Genomic DNA, 18,296 nt, shown 5'->3' with positions numbered 1-18,296 from the left:
CATGCTAGATTCACATGTAACCTGTGGTTCCTCTCCAACACCTGCCATCAACTTCCTTTGTGAACATGTCACGACCATAAAATGCCTTCATTCAGCTTGGCCCAAGCTTGTTGCCACTTCCCCTGCTAAACTTCCTTATGTCGCACTATTGGTCACAATGCATTCAATAACTTCAAATTTTGCAAATCCCTCTTCCTACAAAATGACCTTTTGATACCAACCGACCACTTAGTGGGAAGATGTATCTCTGCAACCAGTCTTCACAAATTGGGCTCTGATACCCAATGTCACGGCCCCACACTAGTGGTGACTTAAATTCCACCCGTGGGTATAATGCGACACCGACCAACCTTTCCATTACCCACTACTACGATTCTCAGACTACGCCTTACATCCAACACTTGGTTTATTTTTCTTCAAGTGTTAACTTCTTTAAATGCAGTGAAAACAATAATCTTTACTTCAAATTATCTTTCATTACGCAGTGGAAATAAACATCAGTACAAACAATGTACACACATATAAATGGGAGGGGCAACTTCCGAACAAGTTTGCCCAACACTTTATCAAAATCTACAATCTTTTATAAAATTACAATTTTTACATTCATGTCTAGCCCCTGTATGTTTCTCTGCCCAAACACTGCCTATCGTGCAATCTTGGCCCAATGTTAACTTGACACGACCAGTGTGCAGCCCACAATGACCCATGTCAAGGTCTATTAAGCTTGTAGTGACCTGGTGCCCAACCCACAATAATTTTCTTGTCTATCACATCTATTGTTTAATGTATGGCGCCCATGGCCCACCTGTTGTGTGGCGACCTACCCATGGCACTCGTCCACCTGTAGTGGTTCGCCTGTAGCGGCCCTTACCCATATTCCTATGCAACCCACCTGTAACGAGCGTGCGACACTCTACCAGAAGTCGACCTGTTCCACTGCGGCCTATCTGACCTTCTGCTGTGCAGAGTTCACCTGACCCATCTCTGTGCAGAGCCTGCCCATGTAACCCCAAATTTCTACCTGTGGAAAGCTTACAGTCCTGTGGTTCATGTATCGAGCCTCACCTCTGCCTCGTCTTCCCTTCGGCTTGCTTCACCCTTGCTTGAACTTTTTTTGTAATCTTTGAACTCGTGTTGCTTAGTTGATGACCCAAACAATGCTAACACGTCATGTACATATATGCTGCCCATCTGTTCAATTTTACCAAGGGTCGTGTCTATCCGATTGTCCACGGGTCAGCCCATCCATGTGTTACCCAGCCGACCTATTCGCCATCCTACACGAGCCCCTTCATATTTTCCACTAAGTCTTGGCCCGACCTTTGGTCGGTCGGGTGGGCGCCCTCGCCTGTCGCACACACTTGCCCGTTGCACTGTTTGGTCGCCCAACTCCCTCATCACCTTTAACTGAACTCGCCAACCACACGCCTTTAACCGAACTCGTTTGCATGCGCCTTTAATCGAGTCACCTTTAACTGAACTCGCCATTTGCATGCCTTTAACCGAACTCATCCACACAGGCCTTAAACCAAGTCGCCTTTAACTGAACTCGTCCACATGCGCCTTTAACCAAGTCAACTTTAACCGAAATCGAGTCACCTTTAACCAAATGCGTCTGCCATTACGTTCACACAACCGTCGCACATCATGGACACGCCCATACCTATGACTTCAGTGTTTCAACTCCCTTACCAATCTGTCTTGGGCACTCACCAACTCAAAACCCTTACACTATATATCACAATACAACCAAAATTAATGATTTCTAATAATTAAATATTGAAATCCCTAATCAACTTAAACTTAAACTCAAGATCCATAATCAAGGTAAACTCAATTCAAGATGTTTGGTACTTCATTGATAAATATCACACCATCACTAAAATTAATGACTTTAATAAATTTCTAACGATCGAGTTTTGAAATCTATAATGAACATAAACTCAAGATGTTTGCTACTTTTTCATTAACACGATGACATTACAACTAAAATTCATGATTTCAATAAATTTATAAAAATAAAAAATCAAATCAACATAACAATAATAATGGTTATTAACTTATTATCCCACTCCAATATTTTCTAATAACACATTAAAATCATTTTCCAATTGACTAAGTTTCATTTGAACAAACTTTCGTAACGTGTTTCCAAATATTCTGACGGATGGTTATTAACTTATTATCCCACTCCAATATTTTCTAATAACACATTAAAATCATTTTCCAATTGACTCAAGTTTCATTTGAACAAACTTTCATAACGTGTTTCCAAATACTCTGACGGAGGATTACTAAACTTTGAGATGGTTTCAATTTTTACTGGATATGACCAATATAATTTTTTTGAATATTTAGGTGGAGTTTTATTTTAAATAATTAACTTAATTTAAAATTGGATACAACATTAAGAAATAATTCAATAAGGAATTTAGACTTCTGTGATCCATAACATTGTTAATATAGTCTTCGGCAAAATCACATAATCAATCTTTTGTCGACGAGTTTCGAACCAACTGTTCATCGTCAGGACAAGTTGAAGAACTAATCCGGCTTAGCTCGATTAAATAGAGTGTGCAGAGACTCCAACAGCTAAAACCAGTGTGGTTCATCGTCAGGACAAATTGAAGAACTAATCCGGCTTAGCTCGATTAAATAGAGTGTGCAGAAACTCCAACAACTAAAATGCTAACGGCTAATTTGACCTAATGAACCTGGTCAAACTACTCAAATATTTAATTAATATTTCTAGAATTAGTTAAAATAGGTAAATAAAGGAGTTTATTTGTTAATTTAAGGATAATATTAATATTTTAATTATAATGGTCATTATATAATATATATTCAATGATTTAATATTATTCAATTATTATTTAAATAAATTAATTTAAAATTCGATATATTAATAATATTATTTCGAATATTAAGAGAATCTATTAATATTTTAATTATAATGGTCATTATAATTAAAATATTAATAGATTCTCTTAATATTCGAAATAATATTATTAATATATCGAATTTTAAATTAATTTATTTAAATAATAATTGAATAATATTAAATCATTGAATATATATTATATAATTAACATTATAATTAAAATATTAATATTATCCTTAAATTAACAAATAAACTCCTTTATTTACCTATTTTAACTAATTCTAGAAATATTAATTAAATATTTGAGTAGTTTGACCAGGTTCATTAGGTCAAATTAGCCGTTACCATTTTAGTTGTTGGAGTCTCTGCACACTCTATTTAATCGAGCTAATCCGGATTAGTTCTTCAACTTGTCCTGACGATGAACCACACTGGTTGGTTCCAAACGCGTCGACAAAAGATTGGTTATGTGATTTTGACGAAGACTATCTTAACAAATAATTCAATAATTAATCATCTTAAATTATTTTATTATAACTATATTAAATTTATTAAAAAGAATTATATCCCTAATGTTTAGTCCCAAAACTTCTTCGTAAAATATTTTTATTATTTATCATATATTTATTTTTATTTTTTAAATTCAACAATATATATTTATATATATTTCTTTTTCATATATATATATATCTTAATTTTTTTCATACATATATATATATATATTTTATATATATGTGTAATTTTTTTCCATACATAAATTTTTTACTTTTTAATTTTTTTGTAAGCTTAGGTAGGACCTTCTCATTTTCGAGTTTTTACATGTCCATTATTCACCCCATTGCCAGGGAGGGTAGCACAAGAATCGAACCCAAGATCTCCGGTTCGGTGAGACTTCATTTCCACGGCCATTGCCACTTGAGCTACCCCATGCGGACTCACTTTTCTTTTTGATTTAATAAACAATAAAAAATCCATTTAAAAAAAATATTTATTATATTTTTTTTTTCTATATATGCATAGTCTAACTTACAAAGGAAATGATTTTTTCACATAGTCTTGTTATACAATCTCAAGCAAGATTGTTTTGTTGTTTAAAATACATTTTTGAATACATATAGATGCAATCCCTGAAAAACCCTTAAACATACAAATTCTACCGATTAAACAATTTAAACTCAAATTTTTAAAAATGTTTACTGAATTTTAATTAAAATTAATAAAAAATACTGAAAAAATATTTTTTCATCTACAAGTATAAAGATTCTCTGTACTTTAAAATATTATTAAATATCTTATAAATTTATATATATATATATATATATATATATATTTTTATTAAATATATATGTCAGTTTTTCGTTTTTATATATTATTATAGGTATGCTCTCTATTATTTTTTATTATAAGGATTCTCTGTATGTTAAAAATATAAAAAAATAACACATTTCTATATGATGATTATTTATTGACACATTTGCTCCAAATATAGTCAACAACAAACTCAACTTGGAGTAAATGCCTCCAACCATTTTCATGGGAAGCCAGAAAAAAAATTAATGTGTTGGTTAGTTTTTGACTATTAGTTGATTTGAACGTTTCACGGATCAACAAACACAAACGGCTTAAAATTTCGTGTATGCTAAAACAAACCAAGATCACCAAAGTACGGACCAGGAATGATAGATAAACCAAGGATGAAAGGCCGCGATAGGTTAGGTGCGGCAGAACAGGCGTGGCCACCTCCCTGGTTAGATATATTCAATGAGGAACGTGTGGTTACAAATGTGGTCAATCCCCCAAGAGAGCGTACCATGGTTTCCTAAGGGTTAGGTGAGGGTTGGGGTGGGTGAATCATTTAGGGATATTCCATTAGAGTCGATGGAATCCCCACCTTCCCACTCTTCACTAAATATATTGATTTCGTTAGGTGACATTATTTCTTTAATGCCAGAAACTTGGAGCCAGGGAAGCTCTGCGAGCCCTTACTTTTCATTTCGCACCACGTGAGTTAAACATGTGACGTGGCTGTTGTAGAGCCTATAAATTGGTCGGACAGAACGCCCATCTTCAATTGACTGAAGTAGGTTCTGGAAACCCCTCTTCCTGCGTTGGATTTGTTCTTCTATTCTTGGAATCTTGAGCCAGGGATCCTGAAGCAATTTGTGCTAGAATTCCATGGCCGGCAACGGTGCTTTTGGTGAACTTCTTGAAGGAGAGGTGTTTAAATATTACTACGATGGCGAGTGGAGAGCGTCTTCTTCGGGGAAATCGGTGGCCATTATCAATCCTACGACTAGGAAGACACAGTACAGGGTTCAAGGTTCGTCTTTTAGCTTTTTCGTGGCTTTGTCTTCTGTTCTAGGCTTAGGCTGGGAGGCTTTCGTGGTTTCGGCGATTTAAAGTGTTGGAATTCTGTTTGTTTTGAGAAATTTAGAAAAATGTCAGCAATTGTGTAAATCAACTCGTTTTGTGAATTAGGATGTGGAAAATGTTCCCTTTTTTGTAACTCGAAAATAGACGAGGAGGAGCTTTTCTGCGGGGTAAATGTAAAACGTGTGTTGTATGTTGCGTTTCAGAGGAGATTCGCGGTCTTTTTCAGCTCTAAATTGCGAAGATTTGTCATTCTACTGGTCTATTTGAAGAATTTGTTTCATATTAGGGCGTTAGAGAAATTTAGAGACAATTCATCTATAAAGTAAATGAAGTCGTTTTACGGCCTTTTATGCAGCTCATGTGAGATAGGATGTGGAAATTTGTTTATTTTGTACTCGAAAACGAATGAGAAGGGTTTTTTTGGACGGGTAAATAGAAACTGTTTGTCTTATGTTGCGTTTCAAAGATTCGTGTTCTTTCCGGTTTTACATTGCGAAAATTTGTCGTTCTAGCGGTTTACATGAAGAATTTCTTTCATAATAGGACTTAGTGATTTCTGGTCATCTGAACTGTATTTTTGTGTTGCTTTTCGCTCTAATTGAAAGGTATTGTGGCTACTTTCCGGACTAGATGGAGAAATCTAAACCAATTTGCGTTGTCCTTTCCTTGTAATTTTTTTTGCCTTTCTGTTATGTCCTCTTCCTAAACGAAGATTGTTCCTTTCGTACTATCAAGAGTGTTGTTTGTGGTATTGACAAAGAATTTGTTGTGTTTTTTGAGTTTTTGCCAGCAAGTGTGGTTCTGGTTTAGTTTTTCCCTCTAAAGAAAATAATTCTAGCATCTTTGAAATATTGTTCAATTCTGGCTTGATGAGTGCCATTTAGTGCAAATAATAGGTCCGACTAATGGATTGGTCAATTTCTGTATCTATTGGCTTTTGCGTTTGCAATTTGATCCAAGCCCACCTTTAGGAATGATCGCCGATTCTTTTGTTCGATCGGCTCTAGATGACTGAGTTGGTCTTCTCCTTGTCCTAATGATGATTATGATGACATATGTAATGCAGACGTGATCAATTTGACTCGTTCAGCCCCTGTAATGCCTATTTTGTTTGCTATTTTCAGCTTGTACGCAGGAAGAAGTGAATAAGGTTGTGGACTCTTCTAGGGTTGCTCAAAAGGCATGGGCAAAGACTCCCCTTTGGAAACGGGCAGAGCTTCTGCACCGTGCAGCTGCATTACTTAAAGAACACAAGAATCCCATAGCAGAATGTCTTGTCAAGGAAATTGCCAAACCTGCAAAGGATGCTGTTACAGAGGTAGCTTTTTCAATCTTATCATTATTATTTGTAATTTACTGATCCATTTATTTGTTATTTTAGATTTCGATTTTGTGTTGTGGAGTTGGTTTGGGATTTACATAATTTTGGCAATGTTTGTTCTTGCAGGTTGTAAGGTCTGGAGATCTCATTTCTTACTGCGCTGAGGAGGGAGTGAGGATTCTTGGTGAAGGCAAATTTCTTGTATCAGATAGTTTCCCTGGAAATGATAGAAACAAATTGTGTCTGTCCTCAAAGGTATTTACCTTTGCTCCCAGCTTGTGTGTCAACTCCACTGTTTATGACGTGACATTTAACCTTAGAGACAGTTTTGTTGAAATATGCTTGAAAACAACAATTTGTGGGAAATATTATGAAAGCACTTTTTTTCTGCTTTATATGTTTTATGTATGTCTTTAACACATTATTGTTAGATTGCTTATAGCTTAATATTGGTCCATCCTTACCTTGCAGATTCCTCTGGGTGTCATTTTAGCTATTCCCCCATTCAACTATCCTGTAAATCTTGCTGTGTCTAAGATTGGTCCTGCCCTTATTGCTGGGAATTCAATTGTGTTGAAGCCGCCAACTCAGGTAATATTCTTCACTTATAAAGAATTTTGTTGCACAGATGAAATTTTTATATTAACAGCATATACAGAAATTACAAAAACAGATATCTGTCATTTCTTCCTTTAGATAACTTGATAGCAATCCTAGATTTTCCATCCTCTATTTAACTTTTCTTTAAATAAAGCTAACCGAAAGTTTGCCTCTTAACCAGGCATTGGTAGTCTATTCAAAATGGGAGAATTTACTTTGAAAAAACATATTTGAAAATGTTGGTATTCTATTCAAAATGGGGAGAATAGATCTTCCTGGTAACCAATACGCTACCTACATTACTGAAAGAATCTCAGATCATCCACTTTCTCTGTCTCGTGCTGAACATTAGGTGCCCCACCTTGACTGACTTTCGTCTTCTTGTCATTTCCCACTTCACGCAGAATTAGATCAAGCATGATTTTATGCCAATCCATTTATTGAGCCCACTCCCAACTGATTTTCCATTACCTCCTACGACTTAAGGCCACCAATTGATTTCATGGAAAACCACAAATTTTCTTCTGCAACTACATTCTCCAAACTCTCTCTACTTGCTTTCCATTCTCCTCACCAGTGTAGTCTGCCTGCTTTAAAGACCCGTTTGCGGCTTTCCTTCCCTCTGCAGTCCTCTCACTGCCCCTAATATCCTTATTAGGGGTGCACTTCTCACCCCTTTGGTTCTGACACCCACACTTGTCTGCCTTTTTTGAGGTGAATTTGAATTTCTTTAAGTCTCTGGCAACATCTCTTTAGTGCTGCGTTCCTTACCTGGATCTCTTGTGATGAATGGTGAATGCAGCCTCTCTTTCCTCTATATAATAAACTTTTTTTGCTGTTCAATGATTCTCTTGCTAGGCTCAGCTCCATCATCAATCAATTGGTCATGTGACAGCATTATGACCCCATTACATGGGTCGCCCTCATTACATATTATGTTCTATCATATGTTTGATATTTTTAGTACGTGCTTTGCCCAATCATTTCCAAGTTTTTCGTGTTTGCTTGTTTGTCTGGAGCCTCGGTGGCCATTTGTTAATCGTGAATTACTAGAGCCAGCAGAGAGAAAATCTAAGTCACTGTTTTGTATGCTTGCGCCGATGTTTTCCACAGATTGCATATTTCTTTGGTTGCTTTGCATGCAAAAATAGGGTATATTTGAAGATATGTTTATGGAGTGTCTGGATAATAGCTTCTAGTTTGTCATTCTTGATCCAAATCTTCAGGGTACTGATAGGAGCTTTTGGTCAAATTCTATATGCATTGCTTTCATTTTAAGTAACTATGTATGTTTATGCCATCCTGAGGAATCCTCACCATGTGGAACACATTGTGAAATTGTTATGCCGTTGATGAAATATTGCTCCTCGCGAGTGGGTTGCATAAGAAATTTTAGAACTCTTTTCCATGATTTGACTAGCTTAGATAAGCCTTTGAACTTGACTAGGTTGCTAGGGTTTACTTGATCAGACTGCTGCGTTGAAATAGACTCTTGTATAGCCAATGGACCACTACTGGAAATAAAGTACATACAAGCCACCAAGGATTTTTACTTCTTTCTCTGTAGCTACAATTACATGAAGAAAGTTTACTGTTAAATTCTTCTTGCTTTGTATATGTGATATGATTCCATTGTCAATTTACAAGGGAATATATGGTCTATTGACAGGGAGCCGTAGCAGCCTTGCACATGGTACACTGCTTCCATTTGGCTGGATTCCCAAAGGGCCTTATCAGTTGTGTCACAGGAAAGGGATCTGAAATTGGTGATTTTCTCACAATGCATCCGGGTATAGGTTGTATTAGGTAATAGCGACTCACTTGTATGTTTATTAGCGCATTTTTAGAACTTAAAACTCTTCACCATCTGCTTGACTATTGTTTTTCATTTTCTCTGCATATTGTAGTTTCACTGGGGGTGACACTGGTATTGCAATTTCCAAAAAGGCTGGCATGATTCCTCTTCAGATGGAATTAGGTGGAAAAGATGCCTGTATTATACTTGAGGACGCTGATCTGGATCTGGCAGCAGCAAATGTTGCCAAGGGAGGCTTTTCTTACAGGTATTTAGTTGTTTAGTCATCTTCTCACTGACAGGGAATCCCACTTTTTCCCAATTGTGATGACATGAAATCCTGGTTGTTCACAGTGGTCAGAGGTGTACTGCGGTCAAAGTAGTCCTTGTGATGGAATCAGTTGCAGATATTATTGTAGAGAAGGTGAATGCCAAAATTGCAAAGATGACTGTTGGCCCTCCAGAAGAAAACTGTGAGATCACCCCGGTTGTCACAGAATCGTCTGCAAATTTCATTGAGGGTCTTGTTATGGATTCCAAGCAAAAAGGAGCCAAACTCTGCCAGGTTCGATCTTGTTTTGCACTCGCACTCGCACTCAAAACGCACCTGTATATCTGTGCCAAAAATACCTTATCCTGGTTTTTAAATCGTTTCTATTTTCCCTGAAAATAGATATTTCATATGTTGTTGATGACCACCCGTCGTTGGAAAAGCAAAATTGCCTTTGGAAGAGGTTTTACATGCACAGAATTTTCAACAGTATTATTTTTGTCACTTGAAGCTGATAGTTACTGAATGTCACGCCACAGGAGTACAAGAGAGAGGGTAACCTTATATGGCCTCTTTTGGTAGACCACGTGAGGCCTGACATGAGACTTGCTTGGGAAGAGCCTTTTGGGCCAGTCTTGCCCGTCATTAGGATCAACTCTGTTGAAGAAGGCATTCATCATTGCAATGCCAGCAATTTTGGACTCCAGGTATCATGTTAACTGCTTCTGAGGTCTCAGGTCAGCAATCTTGGAATTTCTTATATGTATATCATCTTTTCTGTTGTAGGTGATAATAACAAAATAATTTATTGCAGGGATGTATATTCACAAAAGACATCAACAAAGCAATCATGATAAGTGATGCCATGGAAACTGGAACAGTTCAAATTAACTCTGCACCTGCCCGCGGACCGGATCATTTTCCTTTCCAGGCATGTTTTCTAATTTTAACACCTGATCTAGAACTCGCATTAGCTGATTATTATTGGAGCAATTTCAATAGCAGATAATAGAAAAAGCTAATTGAATTTGTTGTACTTGCAGGGTCTGAGAGACAGTGGCATTGGTTCTCAGGGAATCACAAATAGCATTCTCATGATGACGAAAGTCAAGAGCACTGTCATCAACTTGCCTACTCCTTCGTTTACAATGGGTTGATCTGAGTATTTAGATTTATAATGTAAGATGTCTTAGGATTTTGCTGTATGACGAGTGAGAAAGCTGTTATTTTCCTTGCATTTGAGTGTTAGAAAGGAATGGGTCTCCATATGAGTTATTAAAACGCTGGTATGGAACAGCGTATAGCCCTGATTAATAATATGTCCTCCTAATTATTATTAATAAATTCTTCTAGTCAAAATCAATTCTATTAGCGATGGAATTTAGAAAAAAATATAAGAATTCTAATGCACAAATTTTCCCCTTCTAAACGAATTTGGAAAACACGTTTTTTTGAACCTGTGAACTTTCTACGCCCCTCACAACTTGGGACATGTTTGTGACTCAATATCCGGGTCCAGAGAATTTATCTTTCAATTGGTGAACAATTTACTTTTTCAATTTGTCAACAATCTGCTTTTGAATGGTAAACATTTGTCACTCATTCTATTGACAATTTACTTTTGCGTCGTCATTAATAAACCAATAGCTCACTTTGTCAAGAGTTTGTTTCATTGACAAATTGGACATGAGCATGTGGTTCAAGTCCAGTCAACATTTTGCTTTTCAAAGGTCATTTACAAATTAAACTACCCACATGGTTGTTACTCTTTTACTTGGATTTTATTGGCATCTTTATCAAAGTGGTGTAATGGGAAAATATGACGGTGCCATGGATACTTTTCCATATGGGAAAGCAAAGTCAATTTTTGTTTTCTAGATCAAAGTGGTGTGTAGATCGTAGTTGCGTGAGTTCATCCATCTTTAAGTCATCTCAAGCGAAAGTAAAAGAAACATGCAAATTGTAAATTTACAGCCGATGCTCTCTCAAACACATCTAAAGGAACCTCGAGTATGCACATGTATATAGACAGAAAATCCGTTATAACTGTCTGTTTTACAAGTTAACTTAGCCATACGCAATATCCCTTTATTTTTGAAAATTACATGATACAAATTGCAAACTCGAATATGTGCATGCATAAAATCCATTTTAATTTTCTGATTTTGAAATAAATTTATAAATAAAATATAATTGATAAACTCTTGCAATATCTAATCTAATCTCAGTGTACAGCCTTGTACACTTCAGCGCAAACATTTATACCTATACAACTATGAAAAGGGAGGGGTTCTGAACATTATTACATCATTGTACATCTCATTGCAAACATGTATATATAAGAACTATTTAGAACATGTATATATAAGAACTATTTAAAGATGAGAGTTATATTTCAATATAATAAGGTTGATTGTATCGATGTAAACACATTTAGATTGATTATATTGATGTCAACGCATTTTGAAGTAATCTCAGTGTACAGACTTGTACATTTCATTGCAAACATTTATATCTAGACCACTCTGAAAAGGGAGGGTTCTGAACATTATTGTATATTTGAACATTAAGGGAGGGTTTCATTGCAAACATTTATATCTATACCACTATGAAAAGGGAGGGTTCTGAACATTATTGTATATTTGAACATTAAGGGAGGGTTCTGAACATTATTGTATATTTGAACATTAAGGGAGGGTTCTGAACATTATTGTATAGTTATATTTCTGAAATATAATAAAATTGATTATATTTATATAAACACATTATAATAAGATTGATTATATTTATATAAACACATTTTGAGGGTTCTGAACATTATTGTATAGTTATATTTCTGAAATATAATAAAATTGATTATATTTATATAAACACATTATAATAAGATTGATTATATTTATATAAACACATTTTGAAGTATACAGACAGTATTATAATTGACCTTTCACTTTCAAGTACCTAGACCACAACGCAACTAAATTTCAAGTATTTTTTAACTAAATTTTAAGTATTTTTTGAAATACCTTTCGCTTTCAATCTAAACATTATTTAAGCATTATTTAATATATCTTTTATTTGTTGCTAGGTTACTTAAGCATTATTTAATATATCTTTTGTTTGTTGCTAGGTTATGTGAGTCTTGAGATAACTGGTACACCTAACTTGTGGCTTGAGTGACTCCGGGGCATCGAAGTAGTCAAAATCACTCATTGATTGCACCTAGTTTGGGCCACACTAGCCCTTAGCATGGTTGGATTTTTTGCCCATGGAGTTTCGAACTAGCGACTTTTTATCACAAATTAGTATTTTAACAAAACACCCTATCATCATTTGCTCTATGCCCCCGTGCGAAACACTATTTAATATATTAAAAACTAAATAAATTATTATATATTTATTTTTAAGCAAATATTTATGTTTCATGAATAATATTGTAGTTAATCCTTCTCTTTTCTTTTTATATTTCCTACTTAATTTTGTGTGGGGTATATTGTATTTCCTTTAACATGGATTACAAAAATTAATTTTGTGTGGGGTATATTGTATTTCCTTCAACATGGATTACAAAATAGTATTGAGAAGTCTTAAGTCAGTCTCTCATAGGGGAGAATAGACCAATGTGACGAGATGATTAAATTCTAACATATGATATAGAGTAGTGGGCTTAACCTTTTGAAAGTAAACAACAGGAACAAAAAACCAATATTACAAGAACATGATATACAATTAAGCAACGAAACTAGAGTTGGTGACGACGACTTGCACTCTATCCATTGATCCAAGATGTTTCTCCATGCACTCTATCCATTGGTCCAAGACCTTCATATGATGGTGTAGATGCTCAAGATGTTTCTCCATGCACTCTATCCATTGGTCCAAAACCTTCATATGATGGTGCAGATGCTCAAGAGAATAAAGGATGTTCGCCTGATGCTTGTGTTGGTCCAAGAGAATTATGCCCAAGAGGAACTTCATATGCCAATATAGGTCAATTGTTTGCATATATTGATTAAATATGCCACATTTGTGTCCAGTTTTTGGAACCCAATCAACCTACTTAGCAAGAACCTCCATTTTGGAGGGGTTGAGTTTTCGTGAGGAGCCTTCTCTCTTTGCACATATTAGCTCTTCTTGGTTGGGGCCTAATGTGAGGTCATGATCATTGAAGGTTGCTTCCTCTAGGTGATGATGCACGTGTGCTACTTGTGTGGGTCCTCTCTTTATAATAAGATTGCTCCGTTGCACACCTACGCTCGCTGATGAGGCATGGGGGAATAAACAAAGAAATTGAAAGAGGTAATCGCTGGAGAGGAGAAGAAAGGAGCAACACAATCTCTAGGGTCATGACACATCACAAGAGCATGGAGAGGGGTGAATGTTGCATGTATTGATTAAATCTGCCACAATTGTGTCTGGTGTTTGGAGCCCAATCAACCAACTCGCAAGAACCTCCATGTTCGAGAGGTGGAGTCTTTGTGAGGAGCCTTTTCTTGTGGCATGTATTAGCTTTCCTTGGATGGGCCCTAGTGTGAGGTCATGATTACTGAAGGTTGCTTCTTCTAAGTGATGATGCACATGTGTGCTACCTGTGTGGGTCCTCTCTTAATAATAATATGTTCCCTTGTGCACTTATGATCGTTGATGAGGCATGGGGGAATATACAAAGACACTGAAAGAGGCAATCCCTAAAGAGGAGAAGAAAGGAGTAACACAAGCTATAGGGGGATGCCACATCATAGGAGCATGGAGAGGAGTGAACACTAGAAGAATCACTGCCATAGAAAGTTGCTAGCCACATCCACCAGAGACGAGGAGGAATATGACAAGGGAGTGACAACAAAATCAAATGAAGAGTCCAATTGTGAAGGTCTTGGGGAGAGTGCACCATCAGTGCATAGATACGAGTTGAGGAGGTAAGGAAAGAGAGTGTAGAGGATTCGAGAGGAGGTCGAAGGGAAAATAAATGGGTGGGATGCTAGAGGAGGTCAAGGAGCTAGGAAAAAAAGCAAGATTACTCTCGGGGATTGGTTCCTGTGACACATAGGAAGCCTTTGAAAATGTAAAATCATGAGCTCATGAATATCTAGAAACCTTGCCAATTTGCAGAAGTAGAATGAATTTAAAATGGAAAGGAAATCGCAGTGGGAAAGAAAGATACCATTTGCTTTCCATTGCCATTGTGTTGAAGATTGCACAACCTCTGTGAGATGCAAATGTGTAATTGGAGAAATTGTTGTTTCCCAAACTAGTGCACAAAGGAACCAAGTGAACGCAGGTTGCAAACAAAAGTGCTACAAGTCTCGATTATCTCGAAAGGAAAATTGCAGTCATTTCCAGGGGCAATGGTGTTGATCATAAAATAGACAGGGAACCTAGAGGCCATGGATAAATGTTGCCCTTGCTGGAGAGCACGAGTGAGCATCCAAATGACAAACCGAAATCCCTGAGACCACTATGGGCTGAATGTATGCTAGACTAAGTGATGGTTGGCATTCTTTAGCTCAAAACAATAGAAACTATCACCGAGGCGCGTTGCCACGTTCATTAATCCTTGGGGCCAGGTGGGATGACGATACTCGGGTTGCCCCGACCCCCTTCCAAATAGAGGATACAAGGGGGAGGAGCCTAGAAAACCATAATTGTCCATGAGGTTAGTGATTTTATTTCTAGATCATCGAATACAAGTAGGAATAATGATTAGAATATTAGTAATTTGAGTGGGGATATGGTTGAGGAGCACTTCCATGTGCAACTCGTGGATACTTTGTGTATTAGGGTGCTATTTTGAATTATGCGGAGCATTTTCACAATGAGCTAGGAGTCTCCTTCCACTAGGAGCTTGGTCATTCCTTCGAAGTGAGCTATTTCTAGCTTGAGATGAGGGCCACAATCTCAACAACGTTGTTACTATTTATTCCAAGTGTTCTAGTGTATATTGGCCTTTGTGGTTGCAAATGATATTATTGTATCTTATTGGGCTAGGATTTCCTTTAGACGGTTGGTCAAAATTCAGCATTAGGAGGTTGGCTGAGGGGGGGAACAAAAGGTAGGGGGGTGTAGAAGAATGGGGAGGGGAGGGAAATTAACATTTAAGGACTCTTGCTTTGCTTCCAAAGGCTTGCTAATCTCGGGGAGACCAAGAGAGGGTGAGAATATACTTTTTGGGATTACAAAGGTAGAAATTCCAAAGGGGAGTCAAAGGGAATGGAAGAGCCCTTGAAAATGATTCTATTGTGTTCCTTCTAGATTACCAAGCGAAGGAGACGAGGGGGGAGAGTCCATAGATGGTTTAAAAGCAAGTTTTTGAAAACTTGAGAGTGCCAACTAGCAGTATTGTTGAGAATATTAGAGCGGTCTCGATTAGTGCAAGCGAGGCTTTCAACTAGCCTAGCCCATAGACCCATCGACAAGGCACAATTGTTGAATAGATGCTCCCAATTTTCATGATGTAGAAAGGATAGTAGACATTGTGATGTCCATTAGTAGTTTCTCTTTTGGATATTGTCTCATGTTAAAGGTTTGTTCTACATCAAGATCCATAGAAAAAAGGAGATTGTAGGTCATGAATTCTGCTTCCAAATATTGAACTAGATTTCTTTTATTGTTTAGTGATTGGTTTCCCACTTCCAGGTGGTGTGCTTCATGCATAGAGAAGATACCTTTGGATGTGTAAACCCAATGGAGTTTGTATGATGCACCTTTTCAAAAGGTTATTACATAAGTCTTTCCATGAATTAGAATCTAGTTTGGGTTGCCATGCCTTTCGTGGGATCCATTGGCGACACTGCACACTAGAGTCGGATTGTATCTAATAATTAGAAAGTTTGGCCCAACCTTGAGCTATCATCTGTATTCTTAGCTTATCGAGATGATGTTGGTCACCTAGCTTGGGTAGTTGTTGCAACGAATCATTCTAGAATAGTGCAATTTGGTTGTCTTTGACTTCCTAGAAGCAATGTTGTTGGATCATATGCATACCTTTTTTGGCTAGAGATCATATAGATGAACCTTTTGCTGTGATATACATTCGAATAAGGTGTTGTAGAGGCGTTTGAGGGGCATACTTGTGGTGCCAAATGAGTTTCCATAAGTTTGAACCTCCCTGGAGCCATCACCACCAAATTTTGGCTCCCATGACTGTTGTCATGATATGGGAGTCTCGCAGCCCAAGTCCTCCTTTTAGCTTTGGTCTGCAAAACTTTACCCATGCCACTAATGACCATTTTTTTCCAAGCAAGTACCCTTCTAGAGGAATGTTCTCTGGAATCGGTGGAGTTCCTATAAGATCGATGCTGGGGCCATTGTTGCTTAACATAAATAAATAGGTAGTGCATGTAGAACAACTTTTAGGAGAAAACGTTTACCTGCCATGTTGAGAGACCAAAATGCCAATCTTGCCAATTTGTTATTGAGTTTGGATATTAATTCCTCCCATAGACTCCATTTGAGAGAGCTTGCAGCCAAAGGTGCTCCTAGATATTTTGAAGGGAGTTTGCAAATTTGGAAGCCCAAAATCCTAGTGATATGTCTTTGGACAACCATGGGGGTGTTGAAGAAGTATACTTAAGAATTGGTCTTATTTATATTCGTACCCAAGGCTAGAGAAAACTACTCCAGGATTTTTGTGAATTATTTGCTTCATGAATTGTCGGGGTCCCTGTGCCCATCATATCATCTACAAACCCAAATATCATCCCCAAACCACAAAAGACCTAGAAACTTCTTCTCTATCGCTACAACTTTGAGGGATGACCCAACCCTTCCAGTGTTATAATGAAGAGGAATGGCAATAGTCGGTCCCCTTGTTGAATCCCACGGGATGATGTGAAAGGCACAAAGGGTGATCCATTGACAAAGAATAAAGAAAAAAGTTGATGAGAGACCATTGATGATCCATTCCACCCATTCATTAGAGAAACCCAAAGCTCTAAGGATGTTTCCTAAAAACTACCAATTCAACTTATCAAATCTTTAGAAAGATCAAGCTTTAACATCATACTAAGCTTCTTTGTAATTTTCATATAATGTATTGCTTCATGGGCTACCATAATTCCATCCAGGATTTGACGACCTTCAACAAAACTCTGTTTGTTTTGGAGAGATGAGATTTGGGAGGAACAGTTTGAGCTTTTTTGCTATAACTTTAGAGATGATTTTGTAAACAACATTGCACAAAGCTATTGGTGTATAGCCATTTAGGGAAAATACCTTGTATTTATTAGGCACCAATGTTAGAAATGTAGCATCAAAGGCTTTGAGAATGGATCGAGATAGTTGTGATTCCTCCACCGCTTGCCAGACATTATTCCCAATCGTTGGCTAACATGCGTGAAAGAATTAAATGGTGAATCCATCTAGTCTATGTGCTTTATTGCTAGGCATAACTTTTATTGTAGCTTCAACTTCATCCAAGGAGATGACTCTGAGTAGAACTTCATTATGATTTGGAGTGGTCATCGTAGGTATGTGCTTCAGTATGAGCAAAATCGCCCTTGATCGATTGATTGAAGGCTTAGAGAGAAGATTTTGGAAGAAGTGATTGAGTTCTATGGAGAATCCCCTGGTGGCTTTGCAATTTTTTGCCTGCAAGATTTTAATGGAAGAGATATGATTGTGATGGTGATGCTAAAGCATTGATTTGTGGAAAAAGGAAATAATCTTTTCCTCTTCTTTGAGCCATCAAATTCTGGATTCTTGTTGGCATAGGAGTTCATCTTGCCTCCTCTATTCCTCCAGCTCATTGAGTGTGGATGCCCCTTCCTTGATTGATGTCTATGGTTTTCCAAAAAGAATTGCTTCCTTTTGGATCACTTCCAATTTTTTCTCTAGTCTGTGCTTTTATTCTAAGACGTTTCCAATTTTATCTCTATTCCAACATTTGAGTCTTTGTTTGATATGTTTGGGCTTTTGGTGGAGTGTAAACATTGTTGAGTCTTTTGTAATTACTGGTTGACCATACCATTGTTGTATATTTGCTTGGAAATTTGGATCGTATAACCAAAACTTTTCAAAATGAAAGGGCTTGTTGTGAGGTTGGGATTTTAGATCTATG

The 18,296-nt window shown here is 37.0% G+C and overlaps 1 protein-coding gene across 1 annotated transcript; it reads left to right on the top strand.

The window, feature by feature from the left end:
* The first annotated feature begins 4,934 nt into the window (after positions 1 to 4,934).
* Positions 4,935 to 10,607, top strand: LOC149263352 (NADP-dependent glyceraldehyde-3-phosphate dehydrogenase). Its single transcript, XM_089426161.1, has 10 exons — positions 4,935 to 5,204; positions 6,382 to 6,575; positions 6,705 to 6,833; positions 7,050 to 7,169; positions 8,848 to 8,984; positions 9,086 to 9,241; positions 9,328 to 9,538; positions 9,784 to 9,951; positions 10,059 to 10,175; positions 10,288 to 10,607. Exons 1-10 carry the CDS (start codon positions 5,060 to 5,062, stop codon positions 10,399 to 10,401), a joined length of 1,491 nt encoding a protein of 496 aa, XP_089282287.1. The 5' UTR covers positions 4,935 to 5,059; the 3' UTR covers positions 10,402 to 10,607.
* Positions 10,608 to 18,296: the final 7,689 nt, after the last annotated feature.

Source organism: Pinus tabuliformis, chromosome 6, assembly GCF_031772625.1.
Source record: "Pinus tabuliformis cultivar Carrire ecotype Pingquan chromosome 6, CPIR1, whole genome shotgun sequence".
In the NCBI taxonomy this organism is placed as follows: domain Eukaryota; kingdom Viridiplantae; phylum Streptophyta; class Pinopsida; order Pinales; family Pinaceae; genus Pinus; species Pinus tabuliformis.
Note: the sequence above shows the minus strand (reverse complement) of the source record. Positions and strands in the feature narration are given on the sequence as shown.

Coding starts and splice junctions, on each gene's coding strand:
- LOC149263352 (XM_089426161.1), top strand. CDS start 5,060: ATGGCCGGCAACGGTGCTTTTGGTGAACTTCTTGAAGGAGAGGTGTTT. Junction 6,834..7,049: donor AATTGTGTCTGTCCTCAAAG/GTATTTACCTTT, acceptor CTTACCTTGCAG/ATTCCTCTGGGTGTCATTTT. Junction 9,242..9,327: donor AAGGGAGGCTTTTCTTACAG/GTATTTAGTTGT, acceptor GGTTGTTCACAG/TGGTCAGAGGTGTACTGCGG.